This window comes from Hydra vulgaris, chromosome 14 (genome assembly GCF_038396675.1).
Source record: "Hydra vulgaris chromosome 14, alternate assembly HydraT2T_AEP".
NCBI classification, from domain to species: Eukaryota; Metazoa; Cnidaria; class Hydrozoa; order Anthoathecata; family Hydridae; genus Hydra; species Hydra vulgaris.
Genome location: NC_088933.1, coordinates 28,106,921 through 28,126,805, shown reverse-complemented (window position 1 = coordinate 28,126,805; position 19,885 = coordinate 28,106,921). Strand labels below are relative to the sequence as shown.

The window sequence follows — 19,885 nt, the reverse complement described above, 5'->3', positions numbered from 1 at the left end:
TAAAAAAAAAAATTTAATAGGGGTCTGCACAGCAGATGAGACTATGGCACTTTATATCTTTTTGTGACCTTAATGTGAAGTAGTCTACATATACAGGGATGCGAAATCCAGTCCAGAGTCCAGAGTCTCGGGAATCTATTAAGGATATGACTGAGCTATAGATTTAAGCACATTCTCTTTGATCTGAAGATATCAGCTCTTCAAATCTTCTCCTTTTTGTTATTTTGTTTTTTATTTGTTTTTCTTTATTTTAATCCAATTTAACTTATAACAGGGCTGTAGTAAATCAGAAATGGGAGGAATTAGGTAGGAGTTTTTTTTTTTTTTTAATTTTATAAGTACTTATGACACTTAGACAATGTTTTATATTTTATTTACTGCAAGGTTGAGATTATGAAATAAACAAGAAAGTTAGGTGTAAGTTTTAAGTCTTTATTAGTTAGCGCAATATCTGTTAAAAAACCTGCTATTTTTTTATGGGTCCTTAAAAGACAAGCTTACAACTGTGTAATTTGTATGGGGATCTAAGTAGCCAAAAACATTTTGATTCATTTTTTATAACTTAAAAATGTACTTAACATTTAACAAATTACATAAACCAGGGGTCAGCAACCCATTGAGACAGAAGAGCCAAAAGTTGTAATTTACAAAGTTTTAGTCTGTTGTGCAAATAAAAAAGATTTATGTAAGTACACAGTCTACATTATATTATTTAAACATTTATACCAGGGGTCGACAACCTGCAGCTTGCAAGCCTTGTGTGGTTCTTTCGATGTCAAGATGCCCCATCTTTAGCTTCATCCACAAGATTTGGCTTTGATTAACTTTGATGTACTTCATGTACTGTTTATTTAAGATTTTTGATCAACACATTTTTGTTCTGTAATAAATATTCTTATATAACAGTATTTAATTTTTTTAATTTTAATCAACAAAGATTTAATTTTTTTACTTTTAATCAATAAATTTTTATTTTATTTTAATTAATAATAAATATTAATTTTTTAAAACTTTTATCTTTATTCATAACTTATATGAATAAGTTTTGTTTAACATTTATACTTTTTGTGTCTTTTTTTTTTTAATGTAAATCTTTTTGATCCTAATTTTGATTTTAATAATACAGGATAAGTTTAAACTGTAAGTTTGTTTTATAATAATAATACAGGTAAAAGTTAAACGTAAGTTTGTTTAATAATAATAATACAGGATAAGTTAAACTGTAAGTTTGTTTTATAATAATAATACAGGATAAGTTAAATTGTAAGTTTGTTTTATAATAATAATACAGGTAAAAGTTAAACGTAAGTTTGTTTTTTAATAATAATACAGGATAAGTTTAAACTGTAAGTTTGTTTTATAATAATAATACAGGATAAGTTAAACTGTAAGCTCGTTTTATAACAAGACATTTATTTTTTATCCTTTTATAAAATAAACTTACAAGTAAAATAAACAGTTCAAGTTAACTTATCCTGTATAAATATTCTCAAATCATAGTAGTGTTATTTATAATGAGTGTTGATTATAATACACTGTTATGATTCATAATGAATGTTGACTATAATACACTGTTGCGATTTGTAATAAATTTTGACTATTATACACTGTTACAATTCATAATGAATGTTGACTATAATACACTGTTATGATTTATAATAAATGTTGACTATAATACACTGTTACAATTTATAGTGAATGTTGACTATAATACACTGTTGCAATTTATAATAAATGTTTACTATAATACACTGTTATGATTACAGCTACATTATGGTTATGTTACAGTTTTGAATATTTAAGTCTGAGTATTTAAATTTACAGTTTTATAAGTCAACCTTTTCTTCTGTCAATCATTTTCTTGCTCTCTCTTCTTAATTTCTAGTAACTTTCAACTTAAATAGTGATTGGTTGCAGCCTTGTTGGAAGTAAAATTTTTTTTTTAATTAAGTATGTTATTATTTATGTTTTTATAGTTAAATAAAATTAAATATAAAAAACAGAGTTTCTTATTTACATATAATAAACTTTATTTCAATAAAAAATCATGTAACAGAAATTGTGAATCAATGTTGTTTGTATTTGTATTGATTGGTTTTTTTAATGTTCATGATTGCAAAATAAATATCAGTAAGTTCAAAATATTAGAGTTTTTGTTTTTCTCCTAGGTAAGTTTTTTTTAACTAAAACTAAGGAGCCAAATTTGCCAAAGTTTAGAATTTCTTAAAGATTACGATTAAGATGATAGTCTCATGTTTAAATAAAATTATGGAAACTTGTCTAAACCACTTAAGTGATGAATTATGTTTGACGTAAAAATAAATAAATTAATTAAAAGTTACTTAAAAATGGTAATCAGAAAAATATCTAGCTTAGAAAATAAAAACAAAGATACCAAATAAAATAAACTTTGAACTTTTTAAGAAAAAAAAAAAGTACATAACAGTAAATAATTAAATGAAAAATAATAAAATAAAAAAGCAATTTGTATAAAAATAAAACCATTTTAAAAATGTTTATATAGGGTCATGGCACCACCTACCGCGACTTTAAGAAAACTTTTAACTTCAAAACTTCTTAACTCCAAAACCATAACAGATTTTTATTTAGGGTTTTCGAATTAATATTTTATACTCAATTATTAACTAAATTATATAAATCGAATTTGAATAAAGTTATTTTTTTAATGTTATTTTTAATTTTTTGTAAGATCTAGTACGTTTCTTCACCTACCGCGATAAAGCACCACCTACCGTAATCAATTCTCCACCTACCGTGTATGAAAAAAAAATCGTATATTTTAATTTTACTTTATATTTTTAAATCAAGAAACAAATACATAAATATAAATGATTACAAAACAAAGAAGACATTCGTTATAAAATTATCCACCAAAGCTTTTTTCTGAATTTAGATTTTTTTTTCTTTTTAAATTTTTTTTTAAAATGTTTTTTTTTTTGTCTTTTATTTTTATTTTCTTTTGTAACAGCTTGTTTTCTTTTAGATTTTTCTTTATTTTTCAACTTTATTTTTACGTTCAATTTTTTTGATATCTTCTTCTTCCTTTGAATTTTCTCTAGTTATTTGAATCTCTAACCATTTGGCTGAAGTTACAACGCTCGGTAATCGTTCAACTTGTTTCAGCCTTTTTTTCGTGATTGGTTGTTTTGGCCATAAAAGAAAGTCGTGTAATGGGTTTATATCTTTTATTATTTGTTTATTTGAATCTGGTGGTTCTGCTGCTGATTTACTTTCACCGGGTTCATCAATTATTACGCTTTTTCCAAATTCGCTAACATTACTAGATACGATTTCATTTTGCGTACTGCTAATATCTAAATACGATTCTTTATCGATTTCATTGTTCAATACATTATTGTTGGCTTCTATTAAATTTATGGTTTGTTTGGACCTATCGTTAAATTTTAGTTTTTTCCAAAAATTAAATAATTCTCTGAAGTCAGTTTTACCTCCCCATTCTTTATTTCCAGTTTTTTCAAACTGTAGCAATACTTCAGGTGCAACGTTGTCTTCAAATAAGTTTCCCACGTTATTATGGCTTAAAAGATTCGTTTCATTATTATCAATTGTGGAATTTAATTTAACACGTTGAATTACTTTTTTATAATCAACATTGTTCGCATTAAATGGGAATATTCCTGTCGACCTAAATCCGTTAATAATATCTTTTTTCATACTTGGATCCATAACAAAATTATTCAACAACATTGGTACATTTTCTTTGCAAATTTCATTAAAATCGTTATCCAATTTAAATTGCCGACAAATGTTCTGCCATTTTTTTTTCATTGGTCCGAAAACTGACACATCTAATGGTTGTAAGATGTGTGTAGCATTAGGAAACAACGAAATCAAATGAATTCTTTCCGAAGAGCAATACATGCTGAGCTCTTTAGACAGATGCAAGCGGTGTCCATCCATGAACATATATATAGGTAATTGTGTATTAATAGATTTCAAATATGGTACTAACACATTTGTGAAGTACTCATAAAAGCATTCGGCGGTCATCCAACCGAGTCCCCAATCTAGTGGTGCAGCAGCAGCAATAGTTTTTGGCATTCGAGCATACTTGTACAATGTTAATGATGGTGCAAATTGACCGTTTGCATTTACGCAAAATAAAGTTGTAAGGTTTTCCTTATCGCTGTTGTTGCATTCTTCATAAACATTTCTTCCTCTAATGCCAATTACTTTTCCAGTTTTTGGTGCTAACTCAAAGCCAGTTTCGTCTAAATTAAAAACACGAGATGGATCATTAAGGTATTGCGCATCATCGCCTAATAATTCATACACCTCATTAAACCATTTTCTTATCGATGCTTCAGTTATAAGACCTCTAGCTCAACTAATATGCTCTGCTCGTTTTTGCGATAATTCCTTATGACGACGCATAAATTTATAAAACCAGTTTTTACTTAGGATATCATCTTTAAATGGTGTTTTTATACCTCGCCCTATAACTATTTTTTGTATCGCCTTAATTAATAACTTTTTTGTAATCGCAAAACCCATGTTAGCGCACTGCATTAACCAAGCAACCAATTCATTCTCTATTTCTTCTCCAAGATATGATTTAAAGCCAGAGTTTTGCCGTTTGGGTTGGCTTTTACCAGATAATTTATCGCGTAAGGTACTTTCAGGAACATTAAACTTTTTGCTGACACATAAAATTTTTTCACCTTTATTTAAAGCTCTAAGTGCTGCATGCAGTTGTTCTTCTGAATACAAAAGCTTTTTTCGAATATTTTTTTTCTTCTTTGAACCTTGCATCTTTCTAATCGAATTCATTTCACATAATAAATAAAGTATGAAAAACATATCAAATAAATACTCCCTAGGGTTAAATTCAATTCACATGATAAATAAAGTATAAAAAAACATATCAAATAAATACTCCCTTGGGTTAAATTACCTTTAATTGGTAATTGAGTTGAACTGAAATGGTTTTTTAGAGAGAAAACTTCACAAAATAAAACGCGTCCGAAAAAATATTGTTATAAACGGTAAGTGCTAACTATTATAATTTTCGTAATCACCTACCGTGTAAAAGATTAAACAATGTTATACAAAAAATACTTATTTTTTTTGATAAAATTTAAAGTATTCAATGTTTTTACAACTATTTTAAACTTTTATCAAAAAAATTATATAAGTTTTGAGCCGTAAAAAAACTAGACAAATTTTTTTTTACTGTTAAAGATTTTCTTAAGAAAGCAATAAAAAATCATTTGCGGGTAAAAAAATATTTCAAATCTTTAAAAATACATCTTTTTAAAAATTATTTATTAGTGAAATAAGTTAGTTTTGTATAAAACAATGCTAAAAAAATAAATTAAAAAAAAAAACATAAAAAATTTACTGATTTTTTCAAAAACCACGGTAGGTGCTTCTTAACGGTAGGGGGTGCCATGACCCTAATTAATATAATTAGAAATTTCACAGTGAAAAAAAAACCTTACTAATCAAATATTTATAATAAAAATTTCTAAGGGATTGGAGAATCTTATGCCTCATGGCGTTTATCTTGGTATGAAGCTTGAAGCAATCCATCCTCATGATCCAACATCAATTTGTGTTGCATCAGTTTCGCGTATATTTGACGAATTTATGTTTCTAGTAAAGATTGATAACTTGATATCTGCACAAGATGAAGTTATCGACTCTTTTGTTGCATACAAAGGGTCAAAAAAAGTTTTTCCAGTTGGTTTTTGCAGTAAAAATAATTTAAACCTCGTTCAACCATTAGGTAAGTTTAATAAAACTGTTCTTTACTTTCAAAATTTTCCTATTGTATTTATACATAGTTAGATTTTTATTATATAAAGTTATTATATTGTGTTTTCTTTCTTTGTTATTTTACATGAATCATATAATTGGGAACAAAGTTGAGTTTGAATCTTGTCACTAGTTTAAGTTTAGAGTCAAAGAAAAAATCAGTATATGTAACTAGTTATATAGCATACATAATATATTTAGTTCTGCATTTTATACAAAATTTTTATGCATCTCTTGTTGATATGATATCCATATTACTTTAGGTAACAAGATTTTTTTTTCAAAATTAAAGATATGAGGTAGTAATAATGGTATTTGAGAAAATGCAATGCATCTTCTACAAAATATGGAATATATATATATATATATATATATATATATATATATATATATATATATATATATTATATATATATATATATATATATATATATATATATATATATATATTCCTCAGAACTCTTTACATAAATCAAAAACAACTACAAGTAGCAAAAGCTTGAGCATTAGATCTATTTTTTAATTTTAACTTCAAAATTTACTTTTGCTTTCATTGCTGTTTAGACATTTTCATACATATTTTTGGTTGTAATAATCTTTCTTTAGGTTTAATTATATTAGCCAATCTTAAATCTAATTTTAATTTTAAACTAAAATTACTTTCATTTATACTCTGCTAAATGCTCTGGGTGCATGCAGTAAGCCACTATTATATAATCTTTACAGATACTATATCATATATATGACACAGCAAAAAATATTTAGTTGCTGATGTGATTTTGTATGGAGATATGTCTGATTGATGATATTTATCAGATGATGAGTTTTTAGTCAATGTAAATGACAGCACTAACAGTTATACTAATGATGATAATGATGATGATGATGATGATGATGATGATGATGATGATGATGATGATGATGATGATGATGATGATGATGATGATGATGATGATGATGATGATGATGATGATGATGATGATGATGATGATGATGATGATGATGATGATGATGATGATGATGATGATGATGATGATGATGATAAAGGTTATGATGATATACCGCTAGCTGCTCTTAATAAAGCAAAATATGAGTACCAATGGATTAAAAAACAGTTCAGATAATCTTGAGAGTTCAAATGAACATCAGTTTAAGGACCAGATAAAAAGATAAAATAGCAGATAAAATAAGCTCACCTCTTCATTATTTTAAAAGGTTCTTAACCAATGAGTTTAATGATATTGCAATGCAATGCAATGAAATGCAATGAGTATTGCATTTAATCGTTGAAAACACAAACTGTATAGCACACAAAAATCAGGGAAGTGCATTAATACCACTCTTAAAGAAATTTCTAGGTAAATTGGGATGCAAATGTTGATAGGATTAGTTAAACTACCTGCCTACAGTAGCTTTTGTTCCAATTCTTTTCGGTATACTCTAATTGCTGACAATATGTTGATAAACTGATATACACTTGTTGCAGCAAAATCTAGACTTTCTAGACAACATGACTTTTTCTAAATATAGTGGAAAGTTGTACAAAATTGCACCTGTAGTTGAATCAAACTGAAAACAGTGCATTAATTTAGAATCTGAACATTTCCATGCTATTGATGAACAAATAATACCTTCAAAAATTAAATACTCAAAGATAAGACAATATAATTCAAAAAAACCATGTAAATGGGGTTTTAAAAACATGGTCATATCTCAATGGTCTGGAATGATGTACAATTTTTACCTTTATGCTGGAAAGGAAAATACAATACCAGCAGAGTATGGTTATTTATCTGTAAGTGCTTAATCACTGGCCTATTTGTGCAAGGAATTAACTAAACACAAAGACAAAATTGTTTTTTTTGATAATAGGTTTTCCACCATTAGTTTGATCCAATACCTCAAATGTATTGAATACAAACCTTTTCCACCCTTAGTTTGATCCAATACCTCAAATGTATTGGAATATAAGCCTTTTCCACCCTTAGTTTAATCCAATACCTCAAATGTATTGGAATATAAGCTGCAGGTACCATCAGACAAAATGGTTTACATGGTTGCCTAATAATAGCAAGCAAAAAAAAAGAAGAACAAACAATTGCTTGTTCATATATAGTGGCAGCATACAATAAATGCATCGGAGGTGTAGACCTAGCTGATGTGCCTATTGCTTTGTACCCCACAGAGGTAAAAATATGACAATGATACATCAAAATGTTCTGGTATTTTGCAGATGTGGCCAAAGTGAATGCCTAGATCTTATATAAAAGACATTATCAGCAGTTAAATTTTCCAACAAACACCAAGCATTGGCAGAATTTACAGTAGATTTTTTCAATGCTCGGTAGAGTAGGTAGGTAGGCTCGGTAGGGGAAGGCCTGCTAAACTTAGCAGTATCAAGCAAATTCAATAAAAGAATAGAAAGAAACCAGACATACCAATCCCTATTAATGATATTAGGTAGGAATATATTGGATACCGGTCAAAACTACATAAAGATAAAAAAGATAATGCAGAGTGTGTCAGAGTTTTAGCAGAATGATGTAATGTTTTCCTTTGCTTGCTAGCCAATCGTGACTGCAATATAAATTTCCACAACTGAATAAAACTGTATTTAAAGTTTTCTTAGTGTTTTTGTATGTTAGAATAAACATGCTTTTTAAACAAGAGCTTTTTTGCTTGCTGTGTTTATATTTTACTGTGTATATTTCAATAAAAATATTTTATAACTTTGTTCTCCCATATTATCTTAATTGACCAATGATGCTGTATGGCAATAAACCCAAATTTGACCAAAATTCTGAATTTTTTTTTAACCATATATTTTGCTGATTTAAATTGGTATTTTAACAAAAAATATTATTTTTTACAATAAATTGTCATAATTTTGCCATTAAAGGGTTGATTTATTAATTTAAAATAAACTCTTTGATGGTGAAATGAAATTGAAAACATTGAAGCTAATAGGAATTAACTGTAAACATTATTTTTTAATGTAATTAAACACAGAATTCAAAATATTATGAAAAGAAACATTTTATAAAACTTTTATAAGCATTTTTAAACATGTTTCATAAAACATTAAAGAGTCTCTACAGATGAGAGCGTAGAAAGCGAAGAAATAAATTTATTTTATGGTACTTAACCAGATATCTTATTGTGTGATATAAACTGATCATGGTAATATAGTATTGAGTTGTTTATATCATTTTTTTAAATTTATATTAATATAATTTGTATTAATATTAATTGTTTATACCATGTTTAAATTTCAGAAATATATTTTACTTTAGTAAGTTACATTTAAGAAAAACTTCTTTCTTTTTTTTTTAATTATATAATAAATTGTGATATCAACATGAGCTCAACAATGACTTGTATTAATAGTGGAAGATTTGCTGGAAAACTCTGTGATTTACCAGTGAGCAATATACCAACTTACAAACAGCTAATTCAATATGGTTACAAGATAGAAAGATTTATTTAATAGACAGAAAATTGACTCAGTATCAATCATGACAAAAGTCAATAGTAACTTTTGTCACAACAAAAGCTTTGGTATAGAGTTAATCCTTATCTCCCTTAGCTAAAAGATGAACCATTAAGAAATAAAATTTCTAGAACATTTAAAAAAGTCTTATCTGCAGAGCGGATTAAATCTAGAACCCATCGGTCCAGTATAAGCTGGCTAGAAAAGAGACTGGAAACTGCTTGACATTCATATCACTCCAGCTTCTGTATCTAAAGTGATTTCCTGCTTAGACTCTTCTACAGCATATGGCCTGGACAACATACCTGTTATAGTCTTGCAGAAGTGTTCTCCGGAGCTGTTGTCTAAACTTTCAAAGCTATTTAACAAGTGCCTATCAGAGTCTTGTTTTCCAGCCTGCTGGAAAGCGGCATCTGTTATCCCTATTTTCAAAAATTCTGGAGAGCGATCTGATTCGTCTAACTACCGTCCCATTAGTCTTCTTCCTATCATAAGCAAGGTTTTTGAATCTTTAATTATTAAACACTTTCATCTCTAATTAACAAACACTCTCATCTTGATTAACATAACTTACTTTCTGATCATCATGTATATGGATTTTGATTTTCTTGTTCTACAGCTGATCTTGTTCTACAGCTAACAGTAATAACCAATAGGTTTTATCGTGCATTACATAAAGGTGGAGAGGTTAAGGCCATCGCTTTTGACATTTCTAAAGCGATGAAGTTTGGCATGCTGGTCTTCTCCATAAGCTTTCTTCTTATGGTGTATCTGGTAACATCTTTAAGATTATTGAATCTTTCCTCTCTAATCATAGTATAAAAGTTGTCCTCGATGGACAGCATTCTTCTTATTCTGTAACTTCAAGGTTCAATCATTGGCCCTATACTCTTTTAAATTTACATTAACGATCTTCCATATATTCTTACATCTAAGTTGGCATTGTTCGCTGATGATACAACCACTTATTCTTGTCATGATAAGAAGCCAACACTCTCTGATTTCTTGGAGGGGGCTTTGAGCTTGAAAAGGATCTCACTTCTGCTACAGCATGGGGCTCACAGTGGCTGGTGAACTTATTTTTGGATAAAATGCCAATTGTTATCGCAATAATTTAAATCTTCCTATATTTATGAATGATAATGTACTTGATGAGTTATCTACCCTTGGTCTTCTAGGATTGACTCTTACTTCCAATCTTTTTTGGAAACCATATACTAAATCCGTTGCATCTCTTTACTGAGCTCGACACTTTCTTACTCCGGATTCTATTCTCTATCTTTATAAATCTCAAATCTGTTATTGTATGGAATACTGTTGCCATATCTGTTGCAGATCTTCTAGTGATGCCCTTTCTCTTTTAGACAAGGTGCAAAAATGCATTGTAAACATAGTTGGACCTGCTCTTGCAGCCAACCTCTAACTGTTATCACATCGTCATAATGTTGCTTATCTTTCTCTTTTCTTTAAATACTATAATAGACACTGCTCTAAGGGGTCATCCATAAATTACGTCACGCTTTAGGGAGGAAGGGGTTGGCAATTTTAAGACAATTTGTTACAAAGGGGAGGGTCTCGATTTTGTGATGCAACATTTTTCTTTTTTAGTTTTAAATCTAAAGAAGACTTTCTTTTAATTAAAAGATTATCTGACCAAACCAAAACCCTCAGCTGATGTATCTGCATGTTGATTGTAAAATCAACTACGCCTAAATCTTACTTAGTCGATGTGTGCACTCGACTAAGTAAGATTTAGGTTAAGAGTAGTTACAGCCTGTTAACAGATTATTATGGCTGTAATAGTTTATGTGCAGTGCACGTTCTTCGCTTTGACTTTATATGGTCCAAGTTCTATCAAGCTTTGACTTTATATGGTCCAAGTTCTATCAAGCTTTGACTTTATATGGTCCAAGTTCTATCAAGCTTTGACTTTATATGGTCCAAGTTCTATCAAGCTTTGACTTTATATGGTCCAAGTTCTATCAAGCTTTGACTTTATATGGTCCAAGTTCTATCAAGCTTTTGACTTTATATGGTCCAAGTTCTATCAAGCTTTTGACTTTATATGGTCCAAGCATGACTTTATTTAGTTGGTGCACAAAAGTGTGCAGCAACAAAAAAACACTTAAAAAAATAAAAATAATAATAAATTCCATACCCAGAGACGAACCTGGAACTCTTGGTTTACAAGCCTGAAGCAGAATCTACTTACCACGCTATCATCTATATAATAATATTTTTGCATGTATAATATATTATTATGTATTATATATTATATATATAATATTTTGCATGTATATCAGAAGAATAGGTTTTTAAAATTGGTATCATGTTTAGGATAGCGATGTTAATTTATAAAATTTTACAAAAAATCTTGTTTGTCTAGTTTTTTTCCTCAAATATCAGTTCTTTAAAATTCGCTTCCTTCATCTTGCTTTCCTGATTCATATAATTTGCAATCTTTTAAGTCGTCTGTCTATTGTTATCTTGCTCTACAATCTTTTATCTTCCACATGGTTCCCACTCCTCCTTAAAAACCTTAAATATCCTTAAAAAAAAAAAAAACTCTTAAAAGTCCTTAAATAACCTTAAAAAAAGTTAAAATTTGACTGCTCTCCTTAATTTCTCCTTACTTTTTTTTTTTTTTTTTATCATCTAGGAAATTTTTATTAAAACAAATGGATTATACTTATCTATAGAGAAGCATAGTTACATCTTTGATGAGTTAAAATCCTATACTTTTGTTTTATATATATATATATATATACACACACACACATATATATCATATATCAGCCCTCTGAGTATTAGAGTAAGTTTTTTAATGTATTTTTTTGGCTTTTTGTGTTTAATAATTAGAATTGGAAGTTACTGGAATCCAGTAACTTCCAATTCTAATTAGTGGTTGCTTGCAGCCTAGTTTAAAAAAAAAAAAATGTTTGATCTGTCTGCTTGTCAGGGCTATTTTCCAATTATTGATGATTGTAAAAAAAATATATATATATATTTTTAAATCCACAACCAAATCCACCACCTCATCTAAGGTAATCCCACCTTTATCCAAGGTTTGCAGAAATCTATGTAATAAATACTTTTTGAATGATTTTGAATTCTAAAATAATAAACATTTAGGGGAATTGGATGTCGTAAAAGTGATTGCACAATGAAACACATAGTTTGTTTCTGTGAGAAAGGTAGAAAGGTAATACATGCAGGTAACCAGTATTATTTGCATTTACAGATACACTTAACAAAAAAGGTAGGTTAAGTAAAAGAAAAGAGTTTCAATTGCTTATCTCTAATCGTTTGGCTAAGACTTTATATTTCATTAACTTGTCACTTCAAATTAAAATAGCTTATTTGTTTTAGATCCCTGTTCTGTAAAGAGAATATTTAAAAGACCAAAGATCCAAAATTGGACCAAAAGTAAGTTGGAAATTGGGCTATTTGGATCAAGTAGAGGCATCAAGGGTTGCAAAAAAGTTTATTAGAGAAGAAAAAGAGGCCACTGGAAAGCAAATTAGACATAGAAACCTTCAAACAGCATTGGAAGTTTGGTTCAGATGATAGTGTTAGTGTTGAATCCTCAAGTTTAGATATTGCTGAAAGTGAAAAGTTTGGAGGGTAGAAATTGCATAGATTTAACTAATTTGGTTAAGGCTGCAATAAGAAGTTAGTGATCTTGCTACAGCTGTAACAGCTGTATTAATAGACTATGGAGTAGTAACTAATAATAAAAAATCTTAGATAACTGAATATAAGGTATTTTGTGAAAAAGCACAAGTGTCTAATTTAATTGACACTAAGCACTGTCAAGAAGTTTTAAAATTAAAAGTATTTGGTTTGGAAGGAAAAAAAGACAAAAATTCATTAGTTCATGCAACGAAATACAAGTGTAATGGGGAGCCTGTATTCTATCGAACCATCAAAGACAAACATCATCTCACTTTTACTTGTAAAAATGACTTTTTCTGGTAATTATCTGACACATGTTATAATAGAAACTGGTAAAGGTAGTACAATAGCTTCTGCAACATTAGATGTTCTAACTGAATATAATGGTGTTGAAAGTTTAGAAGCAATTGTTCTTGACAATACATGTTCTTACACTGGTTGTTTGTTTCACTAGTGTGAACTACCACTTCGCTATGTTATATCTACTTAGATGGAAAAACCAATGACTTTAAAAAGTATAAACGCCCTGGCTAACAAGCATGTAACATATATGCATGAACAACCTTTAATTCAGTTTGTTTCCGTAGGTTATGAGATAGAGTTGTATGTAAATATCATCATTGTTTGTGATTTGAGTACAGACTAGCGTAAACTTTATGAGTTTTGTATTGTAATAGCTAAAGGTTTTGTTTCTACAAAGTATGCTACCAAGAAACCTAGCCCAATTTGCCATGCGTGGTGGCTAATTTTTGCTTTAAGAATTATGCAAGAACTGAGATACCTACACATGATTTAAACTGCATCACAAAATACATAATTCAGGTTTACTCTTCTATGTCCTTCTTCATAAAACAATACAGTTGATCAATAAAAGGATAACAGAATTTAAAGGATTGTATTGAAAAATCTTCAGGGTGACTCCTGCTGCTGTCAAGAAAACTTTCTTTATGGTATTTTACTAGATGATGAAAAAGTTGTAAGAAATCCTGCCCTTAATCAAATGCGGCAGTGGTGTAGTGATAGAGTGCTCACTTCATAAGAGAGAGGTTCTGAGTTCAATCCCCACCACATCCCTGTAGTACTGCCTTCAATTTGTTTCTCCGTGCAGCAGCTTTGTTCATCAAGGTTCCTGTTTTAGAGTTGTTTGATAGTGTTGAGAGAGGGTTTTAATCACAATTAAGTAGTCTCCTTGTCTGTAATGGCCTTCTTGGCCTTGGGGAGGTGAATTAACGTTAAAAAATTTTTTTTTAAAGATCCTGCAGAATAAGTTATCCAGGGAAATTGATCCAGATTTCAAACCTAAAATCAAGCTAAGACAGTTATGTTCCTAAACTTTAAAGCTGATATTTGGACAGACTTAATTGTGGTTTCTTTAATACAAGTTGAGGTTCCTACTTTAGTTTTTGTTTCTTCAAATGAGTTACTACAATCTATTCAAACTGGTAATAAACTTTCTCTCACTGACCTGCCAAACAATTCCCAATTGGTAGAAAGAACTGTAAAACTCACATCTGAAGTTTCTAAAAATATTTATGGGCGGGTGAAAAGACATAACTTTATTCTGGATAAAAACCAAAGGAGAACCGAAAACAAGAAAAAATGCAATGAAATTAGATTATTGTATATATTATTGTACACTTTGTTAAGAGTAATTTTAAAAAGTTGTATGTTATAAATATAAATTAATCATTTTTTTTAAGATTTAAACAATTGAGACCTTTATAAATCCGATTTTAATGTACTCTTTAAGGGAAGGACAAATTGCATCAATTGTTGTAAAAAATATCTAACTTGGTTACTTTCATTATAAAGGCTATAAAATTTTCATTTAGAAGAAAATAAATTTTTAGACAAAAATGATTGAAGTTAGGATGTTAAATATATATGCCGCTGCATGTGGTTAAAAGCCCCAATTGAAGCTTGCGTGAACAGTTGTTAAATAAGGGGTGTTGTAATGTTATTTGCCTACCATAAAAAATAAAGTCTTTGATCTCTCACTTTTGCCAACTAAGGTCCATTTTCAATGACTGGTTTAAATAAAATTAATTGTTTAGAGAAAAAGGTTGTTATAAACCTGTTTTTTACAACCCCCTGGTTAAAACTTCTACTCTTAAATACTGCTGTTTTTAAAAAGATTTTTGTAAACAATCAACTTAAAAACTTGAAAATCAGTTCAAAAATAAGTATTTCAGAAAATATTTTACACTTCTGAATATTTAAGAAAAAACACAAATAATTGAAAGTCGAGTTTTTCCACATAACATAGTTTTAAAGTTAAAAATTAAGTTCTGAATAAAATTATTTTCTGATAGTTTGAAAAGTTTATAAAAATTTATAAAAGGTTAATTTTTTTCTTTATAAGGTTATAATGGAAAATTTACTTGGGAGGCGTATTTTAAATATTCAAAAGCAACTCCAGTACCGTCAGATTTTTTTCTTGAGGTATATTATGGTTCAATTACTTTGTTTTATCAATTGATTTAATTAATTGTTGTTATTATTTTTTTAATTATCTGTTGTTTTTTTTAGGAAAAACCATTACCAGATAATATTAAAGTTGGAATGAAATTAGAAGCTGTTGATCAAAAAAATTTCTCTAATATTTGTGTATGCACCATATCCAAGATAGTAGGCACTTATCTATGGTTAAATATAGATGGTGACACTCGTACTGATCAGATATTTAGCTATGATAGTCATGATCTTTTCCCTGTTGGCTGGTGCGAAAGAACTGGACATGAGTTGCAATGGCCGCGCCCCAACAGTAGGTTTTAGTTATAATTAAAAATACTTTTTGATTTAATCTACACATAAGTAGACCAAGAAAAGTTGCGCTAGACCAAGAAAAAAAAACTAAGCCTCGAGTGTTGAGATTAGAGAAGGAGGGGGGAGATTAACACCTAGAGAGTTCAAAAAGCAAAAGAATGTTTTTAAAAAAAAGGTTTATTGAATTATATACAATTTACTACTTTTTCTAAACTTTTTTTTTTAAAGGTTTATCTTGATTTATTTTGTATTCGATTTTAATAAAATCTATAAAGTAGAGTAAGAATTTGTCACTTATGCGACTCAGCTTTAATAAAATAATGCATAAAAACTAAAAAAATTATTAAATAGGTTTTTTCGAAACTTTTTCAACTGATATTTGTAGAACATTATTAAATAAAGGTTTTATATATTTTCCTTCGATTATTCTTTAAATATTGTGAGTAAACATTGAAGTTGAAAAATATTTTTCTGCTTAAATGCCTATCGTCGAAAAATAATCAAAATACGCAATGTTTTCAACACAAAGTATATTTTTTTGATAGATCGATGACAGTATTTTTAAAATAATAATTTAAATTGCTATGTTTTTCCTTTTGGAATTGCCTCGTAATGATTGTTAGCACAAGCTCAAATGAGGGGCAACTTCATTGTTAAAGAAAAGGTAATACTTTGATCACGTTAATTTTTAAACTACGGAGCGCCATTTGAAAGACAATCGATTTGTGCTCAAAATACACTTCAAAGCTTTAGTTTTTATCTATAAGAGATAGGCTTTTCAGAATATATTAGTTTACAGTTAGCTTTTAAAACTTTTTTAAGTTTTAAACAAGCTTATTAAAATGTATAGTCTAAAATGTATATATAGTGAATAAATAGTATATAAAATTTGATTTATAATTGTGATGAAAACGGCCTTTCATCTGTGCCAAGTGGTTTTGTGCTCTCGTGAGGTACAAAAGTTAGCTATTGTTGAACGTGGTACACTAATAACATACCTGGCCACTGTCAATGCAGCAGGTGACAGTTTACTACCATTTTTCATATTTAAAGGAAGAAAGATTCCAAATCATCTAAATTTACTTTGGGTACAGAAGTAGATTGCAGTAAAAGTGGATGTATTGATCAAGAGATGTTTATTGACTTTTTACATCATTTTAATGAGTTTCTCACAAAAGTGAATGGGAAAAAGATATTGTTATTTTTGAATGATTAATTTTTGAAGCAATTGAATTAGCAATAGAGATGGATATTGAAATAATAAGCTTCCACCCCATAGTACACATCGCCTTCAACCACTTGACACTTATGTTAACAAAGTAGTTAAAAAATATGTGGTCCTAGGCCTTGGCTAATCACCAGGAAGACCCAAATTTATCTATTTTAAGGACTATTGTATCTTCTTCTAAAAAAAAGCAAACCTACTCACTCAAAACATCATATTGCTCTAATTACATGACCAGATAATGTTAAGGAGCCTCCTGCTAAAAAGGCTCCAATAAAAAATGTGATCAGTGTTAAACAGAAGTAATGATAAAAAAAAGATAAATCAGTCAAAACAAAAACAAAGAATACTTATTTTTCAGCTGATTTCAGCTGACCCATATTCATCTAGTGGTTTTATTCTAAAAAATATCACTGATAAAGACTTTTGTTGCGTTTATGCAGCTGATTGGGGAGAAGCAAACAAAGATTGGCTTATATGTTTAAGTTGCAGTCAGTGGGCAATATATAATAATACAATATAAGCCAATCTTCACAGTGGATGTTTTGGAGTTGATAAATATGCAAACTGTGGGCAAAAGACATATAAGTGTCTTGTAAATTCTTAAATAGTCATAGTGATATAATTTTTGTTATTGCTTTAAAGTGCTATTTTGCGCGCTAGCACAGTTAGACGGTTTTCATTTGTACCAAAATCCTTATTTAATATTTTCTAGAAAAAGTTTACCAATTGACGTCCTTTTAGATGTTTTAGAAATCAGGAAACTGACTTTCAATAATTCTATTTTGTCGTTTTCTGAAGGTAAATCTATCTGTAGTAGAGAGCGGACAACCACGATTATTGATTAATGACCAACCAAATTAAAAAATTAATGATTAATTTGATTAAAGTTGTGTGACCGTTTTAATCAGTTTCGAGTAAACTATTAATCATTTTAATCAAATTGTCTAACAATTAGTCATTTTATTCATTTTAAATCTAGTTAGATTTTTTAAATTTCTAATACTCCTTGTTCATAAAAAACTGGATAAAGTATATTTTTTTATTTTAAGAGAAAAACACAAAATGAAAAACACAATGAAACACATTTTGTTTTAACATTTATTGTACAAAAATCACAAACACATTAAAAGATGGCAAACAAAAAGTCTCTCAGTTAGTTTAGATATTTTTGTTGGTTTGTTTAAGAGGCAAGGCTTAAGTTGATTTAGGAATTTTTACCTCTTTTTTGAATGCTATTGTGTTGGCTGCTCTGCTAAAGCATTATCTTCAAGTTCATTTAAATCTGAGTTTCTTCCAGGATTGGTTGAGTCAGAATTTGTGGCAGAAGAAGGTTCAGACTCTGAAATTTAGAGTATAAACTGTTACTTTTAATTTTAACGTTTACTGTTGTTAAGGTTTTCCTTCATAGTTACTTAACTTCAACGATGATATTAAATGCGAAAGTAAATATTTAACGTAAATTAAACAAAAAAAAATCTCAACGGCAAAGAGTGTATATATTAACTTAAATTATCAAGGGAGTAATAAAAGAAGTGAAGTCGTTAAAAAGTCTTTTAAAAAAGAATCGGAATTGTTAAAAAAAGTTGAGAATCGCGATTCTTATGATTTCTTGAGAATCGGGAGAATCGGAATCAGAATTGGCCCATCTCTAATATTGTACTTACAAAGGAGAGTCAATACGCATTATTGTGTTACATTAAAAGCTTTTTCATTAATAACTTAAGATATAAAATAGTATGGAATTGTTTATTTTGTTCAAGAAAAATCTTAATTTACATTTTGTGGAAAAAGGCTAAAACCATTAAATATTATTTAATTTTCTTTAAAGAAAAGTATTACATTTACATTTTGTGGAATGAGGATAAAAATCATTAAAAATTATTAAATACACTTTATTTTTTTTATTATACTTTAACAAAAATCTTACCTTCACATTTTGTGAAATATTGCCAAATCAAAGACTGCATTTTCTTCTCACTTTTTACAGCACAACCACTTCAACAGCCAAAAGTAAACTGAACAATAATTTAATCGAGTTATTGCAGCTACCTTAATTAAAAAAATCAAATCGATTAAAAATCAAATTTCATGAATATTAATCGTTTTAATCATTTAGACGGTCTCTTGTCGAACAATCGTTTATAGAAAACTCGCTCTAATTAACTTTTGTAAATCACTTGGTTTTTTTTTTTATCATTAATCGAAATAATCGATATTAACGAATAAAATGATCACATAGGACGGTTGGCCAGTCTCTAATCTGTAGCTATCTGAAGGCTATCAGTAGTTCTATGTACATCACTTAGGGGTTTACTATTCTAGATTAAGAAAATCATCCTACTATTACCTCAAAAATAAGTCTTTATATCAAAGTTTCTTTTCTCCTAGGTAAGCTGTCTTTACCAATAGTTAGGAATTTCATTTAAAAAATTCACCGTGTAATTGACGAATTTGCCTCATGACTTGATGATGAAAAAATCAAGTTCTATGTAAAAGTATAGAATTTATTTTGATTCAATACATAAACAAAGTAGAGACACAAATTAATAAAAAAATGCATTTAAACTAGAAAAGTTTACTTATTTATATGCATATTTATTTTGTCAAAGTAAAACATGACGAACTTGCCTCGCCTTACTCTAATATTTTGTTTACTTTGCTTTTATATGTAAAATTTTGCTGCTTTTATATGTAAAAATATTTTTACTTAATTGCTGTCAGCTTAATAAATCATTGTTTAAGAACTTTTCCTCTTGGGTTTCAAGAGTTGTTGTTATGAATCAAAAATAAAAAATTTAATTTTTATGAGCAATAACAGAGTATAACATTTTGTCTGATTGAAAATAACTTATTTAAAAACAAAAAATTTTAAATGCATTTTAATCTTTTATGTTTGCTGTCAAAAGTTTTTTTTTTTAAACCAATTC

General features: G+C 28.6%; 1 protein-coding gene across 2 annotated transcripts in view; it reads left to right on the top strand.

Annotated features, from left to right (window-relative positions):
* Positions 1-19,885, top strand: part of LOC100200623 (scm-like with four MBT domains protein 1) — an 81,221-nt gene that overhangs the window by 48,183 nt on the left and 13,153 nt on the right. For both annotated transcript variants that reach the window (XM_065817765.1, XM_065817766.1), the window contains 3 exons: positions 5,515-5,770; positions 15,327-15,406; positions 15,494-15,728. In XM_065817765.1, the coding sequence (XP_065673837.1) occupies positions 5,515-5,770; positions 15,327-15,406; positions 15,494-15,728 (571 nt within the window). The remainder of the gene's footprint in view (positions 1-5,514; positions 5,771-15,326; positions 15,407-15,493; positions 15,729-19,885) is intronic.